General features: G+C 39.3%; 3 protein-coding genes and 1 long non-coding RNA gene across 4 annotated transcripts; 3 read left to right on the top strand and 1 right to left on the bottom strand.

Moving 5' to 3' along the window:
- The first annotated feature begins 110 nt into the window (after positions 1–110).
- msrb2 (methionine sulfoxide reductase B2) lies at positions 111–3,461 on the top strand. Its single transcript, XM_047349247.1, has 5 exons — positions 111–463; positions 894–991; positions 2,646–2,722; positions 2,807–2,954; positions 3,050–3,461. The coding sequence occupies exons 1-5, from the start codon at positions 346–348 to the stop codon at positions 3,179–3,181; spliced, it is 573 nt and encodes a 190-aa protein (XP_047205203.1). The 5' UTR covers positions 111–345; the 3' UTR covers positions 3,182–3,461.
- Positions 3,462–3,637: 176 nt separating this feature from the next.
- Positions 3,638–8,299, top strand: c8g (complement component 8, gamma polypeptide). The gene is made up of 7 exons (XM_047349246.1): positions 3,638–4,009; positions 5,618–5,757; positions 6,121–6,191; positions 6,266–6,373; positions 6,458–6,562; positions 6,697–6,732; positions 8,162–8,299. The coding sequence occupies exons 1-7, from the start codon at positions 3,827–3,829 to the stop codon at positions 8,179–8,181; spliced, it is 663 nt and encodes a 220-aa protein (XP_047205202.1). The 5' UTR covers positions 3,638–3,826; the 3' UTR covers positions 8,182–8,299.
- A 730-nt stretch (positions 8,300–9,029) lies between these two features.
- LOC124857793 (lipocalin-like) lies at positions 9,030–10,513 on the top strand. The gene is made up of 6 exons (XM_047349249.1): positions 9,030–9,193; positions 9,343–9,482; positions 9,570–9,649; positions 9,728–9,841; positions 9,936–10,037; positions 10,135–10,513. The coding sequence occupies exons 1-6, from the start codon at positions 9,098–9,100 to the stop codon at positions 10,152–10,154; spliced, it is 552 nt and encodes a 183-aa protein (XP_047205205.1). The 5' UTR covers positions 9,030–9,097; the 3' UTR covers positions 10,155–10,513.
- LOC124857794 lies at positions 10,358–13,146 on the bottom strand. Its single transcript, XR_007035684.1, has 2 exons — positions 13,017–13,146; positions 10,358–11,415 (listed from the first exon to the last, which is right to left on the bottom strand). It is a non-coding gene; the product is annotated as an uncharacterized LOC124857794 (long non-coding RNA).
- Between the last annotated feature and the right edge of the window lie 120 nt (positions 13,147–13,266).

The following is a 13,266-nucleotide window of genomic DNA, read 5'->3' as shown; positions in this document are numbered from 1 at the left end:
TATTTCAGCCTTAAATGTGGATTCAGAATGTAGAAATAAATCTAATTCACCTCCTGAGTGTTAAATGTTCAATACTGCTAGAATTGACTTGGACCTCCCACTGAAGCTTTTTCTAATCATAAAGCATCAGCTCACTGACGACAGAGGCACAATCCCCTGCATTAATAGAGGGTAATGTGAGTCCCTGTTCGGGTGAAAATTAGATTTTTGACCTGGGAGACCAGCGTGAACTCACTGCAGCACTGTGCTCGGCTCCACTGATAATAATCCGCGCTGCACTTGACTCCGAACCGGACACACACTTGACTCCGGACCGGACACACACTTGACTCCGCGGGAGGAAACATGTCGCGTTTGGTCGCTCGTCTCCTCGTTGCGGTTTCTCAACAACCCGCTGCTGTTAGTTTAGCGGCGAAACCCCGGAGGACCCCTCTGTTCATCCGCCGTTTCTCTATGTCTCCAGGTAATACAGAGCAAAGTGAATTTGTCCTGCATTAGTTTGCTCTTTGTCCCGACCTTTGACTGCTCTCCCTCTTCAGTCCCGGATGCAGAATGTTGGAACTTTTTTACTTTCCTTAAAGACTTTAATGCTTGTGTTAAAGTGCCGCAGTTGATAAAATGCAATGAGTGCTTTGGTTCAACTTATCATGAAGCTGAAGTGTATAATAACTTTGTAATGTAATTAAAATGTTGCATTCCACTCTGGGAGAGTAAAGTGTTGTTACTTTTGTTGAAAACTATGTTAAAGCAAATCTTTTCTTTGCGATGTTCTTCCAAATAAGGTCTTAAATTTCATTGTGTGCAAAACACACCACAAATTCTTGGTCTTAATGATTTACCAACTATTTATTATATATATCTATAGATATATTAAAGACTTCTTCTTTTTGCAGGCCTCCAGTCTCTCACACGTTACAACAAGACTACAGACTGGCAAAAGAAACTGACACCAGAGCAGTATTTTGTCACAAGAGAGAAAGGAACTGAGGAGGTGAGTCTGTAGGGCTATTAAAAAAAGATTTTCTCAATTACAAGTGAATTTATTTAGAATTGATACATGGAACGAAACCAAACATTGTGGCTATGCGTAACTGGGACGTAATCTATAAATCTGGCACTGACATACACATTATCTCATGAAAACAGGACATGGATTTTGCTCACCACCTTAATGATGACCTATGTTCATTTCAGTCACTATGTTATGACTTACATTTGTGGTTCTCAGTCCACCTCAACAAATTTAGTTTTCCAAGTACCACCAAACTGTCAAACATTTTAAAAGTTATACATCAGGACTCCGACTATTTCCCATTGGTGCTGCAGGATTAGTTGAAGGTTGCGGTTTAATTGTGCATTCATTCATTTGGAAAATCCAAGTTTGGACATTTGGAAAATTACAAGAAAGGTCTTAAGAAGACAGGCGTCTTCGAAAGATCACTAAGTCCAACCTCAAAATACAATAAGGCCACCTTGTTTATAAAATGTAGAAGTAGTCAAAGTAGTGCAATGTCAACTCCATGTTGAAGGTTGGATTTTCAGGGCTAAATCATTGCTGCCAACTTTCGAGTTAGACCTGGAGTGAAATTTGATTTGAAGTAATATTGGGTGGTACGGATGCCACACCACCAAAGACTACAAGCATCTGAAGAGAGTACTGTCAACCAAAGAGAAGGTCGTCAAGGCGCATGTGATGTTATTAAAGAAGATCTATGCATTGGGAACATAGTGTAGAACCAGTATCATCCATAGTCCCACACATGCCCAGCAGAAGTTCAGAAGTTTGAAGCATAAAACATCAAGACTGAGGAACATCTTTCATCCTGAAGAAAGCATAAAACGTCAGCACTGTGCAGTCACACTAGTATTGTAGGTGTATACTGTATATAGATTTGCACAATTTGCACATTCTTTACAAAAAGACAGCCTTGCTGTGTAGGAGGAAACACCATCAGTAATTTCCTAAGCTTAGGAGAGGAAGCAGGTGAAGCGCTGCACTCCGTCGACTAACAAGCGAACACTGACTACCGGGCTCAGAGATGCTGTGAGGAAAACCACGAGCCGCGTGTGCACAAATTACCAGCGCCTATTGGGAGCAACATTGGATAGTGCCAGTGTTTCTTTTTATCTGTCGCCCACCAACAAACAAAAAATGTCCTGTTAGTAAGAAGGCCGGCCCATCAAAAGGAGGAGGCAGAGAGCTGCTACTCTGTTCAGAATGACCAATCACAGATGCTGTGGGAAATAAAGTTCCTGTGTCACCAGATGTGTGAGAGTTGGATCGCTGGGTGAATGGAGCATGGCATGGAGCCCCCTGTACATTCATGGATCCCTTCTGTTCAGTTTGGAAGATTCTGATGAACAATTGATGCCGTTGCTTGAATAACTAATCTTTTTGAGCGCTGGTGATTATTAGCTTGATATCACAGTAAATTTGCTTGAATTTGCCTTGTGATTAATACCAACCTCCAGTGACACTTTTATCACAGTTTGAGAGCCATGGACTCAGGTGCTATAAAATAAAAACTGTGAAAACAATAAACTGTACCTTTCAGCTGTAACAGGAAGGACAATCTACTGAACTCCACTAACAAAACCCTCATTTTCGAGCATAGAAATGGTAAAGGGAGTGTGTGTGTGTTTAGCCTTTTAGTGGAATCTACTTGAACCATTTTGAGGTGGGAATGTACCACTGCGTCTCCTGTGATGTTCCACTCTTCAGGTAAACGTAAAACAGAATCTAAATCAAAATATACCTAAAAGTGCTGAATAGATACTTATTTCTAATGTTCTCATGTCTTTGTAGTTCAGAGGCTAAGTATGATTCAGGGACAGGCTGGCCAGCATTCAAAGAGGCTCATGGGACATGGGAGCAAGACGAGAGCCATGCCTCCATCGTTCGTCGTCCTGACAACAGCCTTGGTAGTCCTGGTACAGAGATCCTCTGTAAAAATGTGAGTTTTCTGAGCTATATGAAAGCTCAATCTGCTGCCATTCAATCATTTTATACAATTAGATATGTTTTGGCTAACGTGTATTTGTCATACAGTGTGATGCCCACCTTGGCCATGTGTTTGAGGATGGACCAGACCCAACAGGGCAGCGGTTCTGTATAAACAGCGCAGCCCTCAAATTTAAACCCAGAGAAAATGGTGTATCTGACAAAGAAGAGCAGAAGTGATGGACTTGCATCTGTTTTGATTGGAGCATTTAGCCACAACAAGTGGGCTGCCTTGTACACCAGAAGTGAATCAGTTGAAAAATCGAGCCCAGAAAAGTCCAAGTACTCGCTCTTATTGAAAAAACATGTAGTATGTCCCCTTTAAGCAATGCAAATGTGTTTTTACAAATGTTTGTTTAGTGCATGTTGGTTATTTTGGACTGTAATCTGAAGGAAATTACTCTTTTCTCTTTACTGTGCATATTAATGTTTTATTGCCATAAAAAGTTTCTCAACAACACTTTGATGTTTGAAGTTCTTTACTCAAAGTTCTTTTAAAAATGTTAATGCAGCCCCCTGTTGTTTAGAAAAAAACTGCATGTTACTTAAAAATGGCCTCATCTTTTCCAAATTAATGTTTAACTGGGCAGACCATCCTCTTTTTGCACAATGTTAGTCTCTAACCCTACTGTGTCCATATCTTCTGAGACTGTGTTGGAGGTTGTGTAAAACAGATAAGGGATAACAGACAACAGAACCAGAGGCGCACAAAGAGTCCAGCATTAAGATAAGAACAGGATTGTAAAAACAAAGGAAATTAGGACTAAGAAGCACAGTGATCTGACAAGAAGATAGCTTCTTAAGGCCGTGATTGTTGGTGCCAGGATGACTGGAGGATGTCGATGCGTCCTGGCGGTGGTGGTGTTTTTGTGCCTTTGTCTCTTGGCTCCCACTGAGGCTGTGGGAGGGGCCAAGAGTCGACCAAAACCTCAAAAACGACCCCCAAAGAAACCAGTGGTTGACCCCACTGACTCAACTCCGCCTGCTCAGAATATAGACATCCAACAGGTAGGAGACTGGAGATAAATGCAAAGTACAATCCAAGGATGGTCCTAGAAAAGTTAACAAACTGGGATGAACTGTAAAAAAGGCTATACAGAGATTTTTGCCAGACATTGCATTGAAATCAATAATAATGCTAACAGATTAAGAAAAGTTACTAATGCCCTATGTGCTAACGTATCCACATATCTGCAAAGCTTAAACTATATGATAAACTATATGATATAACAAACTCCATGATCTTTTATATCTGCATCTTTTATTATATTATGATTTGAATCTGATTTTACATACAGATCACAACTATTGAAAATAAGTTTTCAGCCTTACCCTTTACTACAGAGCATGTTCTTGGGTTGAACTTTGTGTGACCACACAGCAAATAGTTTGGCGTGCTGTTAGCTGACCTTTGCACACTGATAGTGATTCTTATTCAAACTTGTTTTCAGTTCTTATACAAAACAGAGCCAAAAAGGATAGCCTTAGAAACATATTTTAAATAAAAGGTAATCAGCGGTTTTGCTCCCTCAAAAAGATAATTGTAGAGAAATGTGTCTGTAATAACCTTTTTCTGGAGTTTTGTTCATTAAAATTGTAAAACATCTTGAAAAGAATTAGGGACATCTTCCTAAGTATAAATCCTCAAGAGAAATCATTTCAGTTTCACTAAGATTTCCGATCATATGTTTTAGTTTAAAGATTATTTTGGGGGTTTCCACTGCCAGTGTCAGTGCTGGTTGTGAAACAACATTAACAGTGTTCTGATGCAATGGAGGGATTTTTCAGATAAATAAATCCTGATTGTGGACAAAGAGGGTAGAACACCACATTTGAAACAGATGTGTGCTTTTTGTTGGTAGTGAACACTTTCTGACGGTAGCAGACCTTAAATCTTAGATCCAAATTTATTAGAATTTGTTCAATTAAACTGAGTTAATAGATTAAAAACATTGCAGATTATGAAAAACAAACCAAACTCTCTGACTCGCTTTTAGTTACAATTGTGGACTTACACAAGTGCTTAAAATCTGCTACAAACTCCTGAAAGATACATTTCACTTGAGGCTGCAGTAATATTTTATTACTTCTGTTACGTCATGTCTCATAAATCAGGCTCTCTCAAAGATCATATTCCTATAATGTCTGTGTGGAAAGGATATAGAGATGTATGTTTGTATTATCCAGGTTTTTGTTTTACTATAGCTTGCATGCTCAGTGACCAGAACATTCTCTGAATCCTGCCTACTTCTCTAAATGCAGAGGCCATTTATATGCATTGCAACAAAAAAGAAAACCACCATTCACAGCACAGAACAACCACTCTCACACTATTCAGTCATCTCACCCTATCTGCCATTTTATCACCAGCTGTCTAATAGAGGTTAGGGTGGCAGAAAATTGCTTCTTGTCTTATGGCAGCAATGGTGTTCCTCAGAGATGTGCCATCGGCCCACTTGTCTTTTACCATGACACCACCTACTATTAGGTCTGAACTGGACAAAAATTATAAAATAAATGTACCCCCCAAAGTATTCTGCAAGAAAAATACTGTGCTTCTGCTGTGTGAAACTTGTATGTTTCCATTCTCTGTGTAACTTAACATTTGTGTTGCAGATGACAGGAAAATGGTACCTCCTTAATACAGCCTCCATGTGCCCTTACCTGATAAAACATGGAACCAAGGTGGAGCCAACTGTCATGACACTAACAGGTCCTTCTGATCAAACTCTGTCAGTTAGTACTAAAACAAGGCAGTAAGTATGCATGTAATTATGAACAGTCCAAGTATATTTATGAAATTTGTCAGATTTTGTTTGAGCAAGCAACTCTCAGACAATGGAATTTGTTTGTGCCCTCAAAAACAGGAAAAGGGAGGAGGGACGGTAAAATCCACGAGCTTTCCTTTATCATTTTTTTAAAGTTTTTGGTCAAACTGACTAAACTTTTTTTCTAACTGAAACATGTGCTTTTGTATAATGTTTTATTATGATATCAGGGCAGTAAATCCCCTTTCTCTCAAGCAAATGAAAAGAGTTTTATGTAATATCTTTCTCATAACGCAAAAATAAAAACAAATCACATAATCTCCTCTCTTTTGTTTTTGTTTCTCTTCTCAGTAATCATCAGTGTTGGGAGATATTGCAACAGTACCATCTAACTTCAACCCCAGGAAAACTAACACTTAAAGGTCAGTTCTGCTTTTCCAGCGTTTCCACAACGTGTAGCAGCTTTACCCCCTCTGATCTTTGTTGTTCCCACCAGGAGCTCGTCCTGAACAAAACACTGACATAGTGGTTGGAGAAACAGACTACACCTCCTATGCAGTCCTGTTCTATCAGAAACCTGGAAAGATCACTGTAAAGCTCTATAGTAAGTTCCACAGCTGTGTATATTTTTGACTGCTTCATGGTAATAAAACAAAGTAAATGTAATTGCTTGGATGATGGCTTACAGGTAGATCTGTGGACGACCTGTCCGAACCAATGTTGACTAAGTTTGAACAGCTTGCTGAAAAACATGGTATGGGCCTTGCCTACCTCTTCCCCTTCCCCACGTACAGTAAGTACATGCACAAAATAGAGCATGTTTGAATGGAAAAAACGCTGTATGTTAGTACAATAAAAATGTAATACATTACATAAGTATAATATGTTTAATGTCTTATATTTGTCAAAATGTGTCTTCCTTTTAAGGTCACTGTGGTGATGTGGATCAAGACCATAAAATAAGTAAGATCGCTGTGCTTCAATAATATTTGTTTACAATCAGATACAAGTTGCTTAATGAAAAAGAAGACTTAGCAATATATAGCAACAAGAATTGCAATATTTAACAGGCTATTATATTTTATGTGCCATGCATTCAAATTCAGGGTGAGTGGTGGGGACAGCGTAGTGATGAAAAAAGAAAAAAGCAGGAAAATGTGGGTTAATCACAATTCATAACCTCGCCTCATCATTCAGCAATAATATCGCATTATATCGTGTCGTTCTAGTAATAGCTAAAAAAACTGAGGAAAAACAGTGAGATGAAAGGTTAGGCTGACAAATCACAGGTAATCATCATGACGGGCTAACCCATTTACATGAGATTTCAGCTCCATTTTCCATACCTGCCCATTCTTGCTCAGTGCGCAGGCGTGGTTGGAGCCTATAGCCCGATAAAGGACAGAATTTATATACATCATTATTGCCCCGTTTAAATACATGCAACACTGTCTTTTTTTTAAAACAAAGGGTAATGATATTGAAGGGTCTGGGTGACATAATAGAATAATACAGAATGACAAGAATGTATCTTCTTCATCTTTAGTTCATAGTATTCACGAGTAAATTCTGTAGGACATAATGTGATTTTCTTTTATTGAAGTTGGTAGAATAGTCTAATGGATCATGAATAACTAGTATTGGTTTGATGAAAACCAGTGACTTAGCCTTGGTTTGATTTTTACACTTTTAATTAGCAATGTCTTGATTATGAAACAAAAACATGTTTTCAGATGTTTCTCTGCAGGAAAAATATTAAACGTACCTAAAAGGATGAAGTTTAAGAGTTACCTCATTTGCCTTTTCTAAGAATTTTAAAAGCTGTTGCCTAATCTTTAAGTCTTATAGGCCTTGAGGTCCTCTGTTACTATGATCTACTTTAGCAAAATTTAATTACTTCAAGTCGCTATATGAGAGACTGAACAAATCAGTCTATCATCCTTTTAGCTACTGCTTAATCAATATCAGTTATCTATAATTTTAGACTTTGTAGTGGATGCTTTAAGGAGCCTATAGGTGCAGTCTGTTGAGAAAAACAAATTACATCAGTTATAAATCCTTTATCTTCTGGCCTAAAGCTAATTAAAATCATCCAGTGGGTAATTCTCTGGGATTTACAAAGTTATTTTATGGAAAGCTGTTTCTTAAATTAGCTTGAACTAACATTTTTAGGTGTAGTTAGCTTAAGGTTTTTCCTAAGATCATTTATTACTTGTACACAGTCACAGAAATTTCACTAAAACCTCTAGATGAGTTGAACTGCTTCGACAGGCTGTGCAAGTGCTCCGCCAAACTTATGAAACGTTGTCAACATGTTATCCAACATCCGCCGTCTGCTGAGGACGTCTGTCTTTCCCCCGTATAATTTTATGTGTTCATTCTTGTTTTACAGACTGTGTCCCCACATGCTGAAGAGGCGGAGCACCGACACAGACGCAAGAAGGTTAACTGAAGACCTCAACCGAACATGTGAATTCCCTTGAAATGTGATCACTTACTCATAAATAAAAGCAAAATGGGATGAAATCAACTCACTGTTTTCAGTTATGTAAAATCTAAATCTCAATGTTTTGTTACCGTCCCAATCATTATTTGTTTCATTATGCTTTTATCAACCTTCATGCGTGCTTCTGGCATGTGAGTGATGACTCAGAACAGGAAACTGGAGATCATAAGGCCCAGGTTCAGAGGGTTTGGATACGAGTTGTACTCCTAAATTTCCTTACCCATACTCCTTGCTCTGCTCTGCATCTGTGTGTGTGTGTGTGTGTGTGTGTGTGTGTGTGTGTGTGTGTGTGAGTTACGTAACCAGCTGATTGTGAGTTGTTGACTGCAGAGTCTCCTTACAAAAGGGGGTCTGATTCAGCAAATTTCAGCCATTGAAGTATTCACAGCTAATCTGCATTAATGTATAACAATGCAAATAAAGGACGGTCTTGGTATAGCTGGATTTGTCTTTAAATGAACTTTCAGCTAAAATTTTTGCAGCTCTGATCCTTTCTTTTCTTGCATTTAGTGCTCGTACCAAACATGCCGTGATAGGCCAATCACCCTAGAGTATCTCTGAAAAATTTTCCTCACCTCCCCCCTCCTCTGTCCACATGCCAGTTGTGTAACAGTCGTAATTTGCATTCTTTGGGAAACATCCAGATAGTTTTTTTGAAATGCTCAAGCCAGGGGCAGAGGGTACAGAGCTGAGGGGAGGAGACAGGAGGGGAAGGAGGATGCTGCAGCAGGATATAAGAAGACTCACCAGGCTGCGCCACGCTACATGATCCCTGACGCTCCTGATCCCTTTCTGCCAGAGACGCTCTGAGGTGGAGAAACCATGAGAACCACACTGCTGAGAATGCTGACCGCCCTCACCTGTGTGCTGGCTGCATGCGCAGACATCATGCCTCTACCCGACTTCAGCCTGGAGAAGGTGAGAACAGAAAAGAAAATTCTTTCACTTTTTTGTTTTTAAAGTTTTAGTAGGTTCAGCAGACATGCCGTAGAGAAATAAGAATATGTTTCTATTCAGAATGCATAAATAAATTTGATTACATTCACCTCCTGGTGTTTTTTCTTTAGATTGCAGGAAAGTGGTACATGGCTGGCTTTGCAACCAATGCACAGTGGTTTGTGACTAACAAAGACACAATGAAGATGGGTACAGCCATGTTGGCACCAACCGATGGAGGAGACCTGGATCTCTCATATGCCACTCTGAAGTAAGTGAATGATATATAGTCTTATGCAAAATGACAAAGTCCTGATTATTCTGGTCATGGGAGATAACTATATGGTTGTCTGGGCAGTGCTGATGGCACCTGCTGGAGAATGACTCACCTGGCAAAGAAAACCGACACTCCTGGACGTTTCACCTTCCATAGCCAGGGTGAGTGATGACCACACAAACACACAAAACGGCGTCATCACAGCAAACAAATGTTTTAATGTTCTCTGCTCTTCTCAGTCTGGAACAACGACAATGACATGCGCTTTGTTGACGTTGTGTATGATGACTATGCTGTGGCCCACACCATCAAGACAAAGGAGGGCGTGTCAGAGGTCCTCAACAAGCTCTACAGTAAGTTTTGCTGACAAACAAGGTCAAAGCATGCTAAAAAGTTTTAAATAAGGATTCTATTGAGATGAAACTGAAACTGTTATTATACTTGCAGGCCGCAGTAATGAGACCAGCACGGATCTGCAGCAGAAATTCTTGCAGTTCTCTCAGGAGACCGGCATCCTCTCTGAAAACATTGTTATTCTGCCAAAGAATGGTATGTTATCATCCATCACCAAATATATACTGAGAATGATTCAGTGAGTGCTTTGGTACTTTTTTGTTCACTGGTAGCTTCATATGCATTATTACAGATGAGTGTCCTGAGGCCTAAAGAGTCCTTTGCTGCCTTCAAAACATCGATCTTCATCTCCTCATCTCTGCAGTCTAGGGCTTTCATCTAAATGGCATCTTCTCCCCCCTAACCACATCGCCTGTAGTGTCACAAAGCTGCACCTCAGACTATGAATGTAGAGCTTTTAACTCTTTTCCATGCTGCAAACCAAAGAGGGGCTGATCCTAGCTCAGTTGTTTTGTTTTTGTATTGTGTATTAACAGTAACATCAGAGTGGACCAATAAAGTGTTGACAGTGGCTAAAAGGTGTCAGAATCTAGCCCAATGGAAGGATTAATTAATTTTTTCTTTCATTTTTTTTTAAATGAGCTTAAAGCAAATAAAAACATTCAAACAACTGTTTAAGAATTTTGAGTTGTTATTTTTTAAATCTAAATACACATTCAGATCTGAAAATATGCTCAAGTCAGTATTGTCTCATACTGTCCTTTTTCTGTCTGACATCACATCACTGCATCACTGCAGATGTTACCAGTAACTTCACTGGAAGGCTGTTATGCTCAGAAACTTAATTATAAAATAAAGAACGACAACTGATGACACAAACTGTATTAAACTGCTGTAACATAAAAAGCGAATACTTGCCCATCTGCATGCTGGTACAAGTCACACAGAACACAGGATTTACTATATACCAGGATTCTTTGGTTAATGACGTGGATCATAATTTGTTAAGAAAATAATTGTTGAAGCAAAATAAAAATAAATCTGAATTTGGGAAGTTAGAACTTCTAAGACCTGGGCAGAAGAGTTGAAAATTAAAAACTAAAGAAAAGCATGAATGTGATTTTATTTTAAATGTTTTAACTTTTTTGACAGACAAAAGTAATTTCTTTAACTGACCAACTATATTGTCTTAAAACATGAGAAAATCTATTGTGGCAGTGTTTCAAGAAGAATCTGTGTTGACTGTTCCTGAACACAAGATTTCTTACTCCCTTTGCATGTTTGTAACATGATAGCAAATAGTGATATAATAATAGTGATATAAAAATACGGAAGTAATAAAAGAACCTTTATCACCTCATTCTATTTGACCTGCCTGTATCACATCCTGATCACATCCACCATAGTAACATTGACCCTAGATTTTACATTACTGAGGGTTGCACAGTGGTAGAGGTTCGCCCTGTAACCGGTGGTTTCAGGACTTTTAAAGTTACAGAAATCTGCTACTTTAAAGGTTTTCTAAATCGTCCGTCTTCTTTTGCCTTATAAAACAAATACAAATACAAACTAGCTATACAGGTCCTTCTCAAAATATTAGCATATTGTGATAAAGTTCATTATTTTCCATAATGTATTGATGAAAATTTAACATTCATATATTTTAGATTCATTGCACACTAACTGAAATATTTCAGGTCTTTTATTGTCTTAATATGGATGATTTTGACATACAGCTCATGAAAACCCAAAATTCCTATCTCACAAAATTAGCATATTTCATCCGACCAATAAAAGAAAAGTGTTTTTAATACAAAAAACGTCAACCTTCAAATAATCATGTACAGTTATGCACTCAATACTTGGTCGGGAATCCCTTTTGCAGAAATGACTGCTTCAATGCGGCGTGGCATGGAGGCAATCAGCCTGTGGCACTGCTGAGGTCTTATGGAGGCCCAGGATGCTTCGATAGCGGCCTTTAGCTCATCCAGAGTGTTGGGTCTTGAGTCTCTCAACGTTCTCTTCACAATATCCCACAGATTCTCTATGGGGTTCAGATCAGGAGAGTTGGCAGAGAGTGATACCATGGTCAGTAAACCATTTACCAGTGGTTTTGGCACTGTGAGCAGGTGCCAGGTCGTGCTGAAAAATGAAATCTTCATCTCAATAAAGCTTTTAAGTAGATGGAAGCATGAAGTGCTCCAAAATCTCCTGATAGCTAGCTGCATTGACCCTTCCCTTGATAAAACACAGTGGACCAACACCAGCAGCTGACACGGCACCCCAGACCATCACTGACTGTGGGTACTTGACACTGGACTTCTGGCATTTTGGCATTTCCTTCTCCCCAGTCTTCCTCCAGACTCTGGCACCTTGATTTCCGAATGACATGCAGAATTTGCTTTCATCCGAAAAAAGTACTTTGGACCACTGAGCAACAGTCCAGTGCTGCTTCTCTGTAGCCCAGGTCAGGCGCTTCTGCCGCTGTTTCTGGTTCAAAAGTGGCTTGACCTGGGGAATGCGGCACCTGTAGCCCATTTCCTGCACACGCCTGTGCACGGTGGCTCTGGATGTTTCTACTCCAGACTCAGTCCACTGCTTCCGCAGGTCCCCCAAGGTCTGGAATCGGCCCTTCTCCACAATCTTCCTCAGGGTCCGGTCACCTCTTCTCGTTGTGCAGCGTTTTCTGCCACACTTTTTCCTTCCCACAGACTTCCCACTGAGGTGCCTTGATACAGCATTCTGGGAACAGCCTATCCGTTCAGAAATTTCTTTCTGTGTCTTACCCTCTTGCTTGAGGGTGTCAACAGTGGCCTTCTGGACAGCAGTCAGGTCGGCAGTCTTACCCATGATTGGGGTTTTGAGTGATGAACCAGGCTGGGAGTTTTAAAGGCCTCAGGAATCTTTTGCAGGTGTTTAGAGTTAACTCGTTGATTCAGATGATTAGGTTCATAGCTCGTTTAGAGACCCTTTTAATGATATGCTAATTTTGTGAGATAGGAATTTTGGGTTTTCATGAGCTGTATGCCAAAATCATCCATATTAAGACAATAAAAGACCTGAAATATTTCAGTTAGTGTGCAATGAATCTAAAATATATGAATGTTAAATTTTCATCATACATTATGGAAAATAATGAACTTCATCACAATATGCTAATATTTTGAGAAGGACCTGTATAATACTTAGAGCTGCCGACAATTAAATTTTTTCGTCAACATATCTTATTGTGTGGCTTTCATTCATGTCAATTTGTTTCCCTAAAACGTTCAAGTTTACAACTTGAAATTTCACTGAATAAAACAATAAAATGGATTTAGAGATTTTACAAACCAATTAGTGACAGCAGTTACAAAACGTGTCCACAAGGTGGAAGCCAAAAACCTCTCAGGAAAATACCCACCTATTACACTACTTCCGACAG

The sequence above is a fragment of the Girardinichthys multiradiatus genome, chromosome 21 (genome assembly GCF_021462225.1).
Source record: "Girardinichthys multiradiatus isolate DD_20200921_A chromosome 21, DD_fGirMul_XY1, whole genome shotgun sequence".
Lineage (NCBI taxonomy): Eukaryota > Metazoa > Chordata > Actinopteri > Cyprinodontiformes > Goodeidae > Girardinichthys > Girardinichthys multiradiatus.
The sequence above is the reverse complement of the archived record's forward strand: the minus strand, read 5'-3'. Positions and strand labels throughout refer to the sequence as shown.

Excerpts from the sequence above, each read along its gene's own strand:
- msrb2 (XM_047349247.1), top strand. The coding sequence starts at position 346 with ATGTCGCGTTTGGTCGCTCGTCTCCTCGTTGCGGTTTCTCAACAACCC. Across the intron at positions 2,723-2,806 it reads TGTGATGTTCCACTCTTCAG|TTCAGAGGCTAAGTATGATT; the intron begins GTAAACGTAAAA and ends ATGTCTTTGTAG. Across the intron at positions 2,955-3,049 it reads CAGAGATCCTCTGTAAAAAT|TGTGATGCCCACCTTGGCCA; the intron begins GTGAGTTTTCTG and ends TTTGTCATACAG.
- c8g (XM_047349246.1), top strand. The coding sequence starts at position 3,827 with ATGACTGGAGGATGTCGATGCGTCCTGGCGGTGGTGGTGTTTTTGTGC. Across the intron at positions 5,758-6,120 it reads GTTAGTACTAAAACAAGGCA|TAATCATCAGTGTTGGGAGA; the intron begins GTAAGTATGCAT and ends TTCTCTTCTCAG. Across the intron at positions 6,192-6,265 it reads AGGAAAACTAACACTTAAAG|GAGCTCGTCCTGAACAAAAC; the intron begins GTCAGTTCTGCT and ends TGTTCCCACCAG.
- LOC124857793 (XM_047349249.1), top strand. The coding sequence starts at position 9,098 with ATGAGAACCACACTGCTGAGAATGCTGACCGCCCTCACCTGTGTGCTG. Across the intron at positions 9,194-9,342 it reads CCGACTTCAGCCTGGAGAAG|ATTGCAGGAAAGTGGTACAT; the intron begins GTGAGAACAGAA and ends TTTTTTCTTTAG. Across the intron at positions 10,038-10,134 it reads TGTTATTCTGCCAAAGAATG|ATGAGTGTCCTGAGGCCTAA; the intron begins GTATGTTATCAT and ends GCATTATTACAG.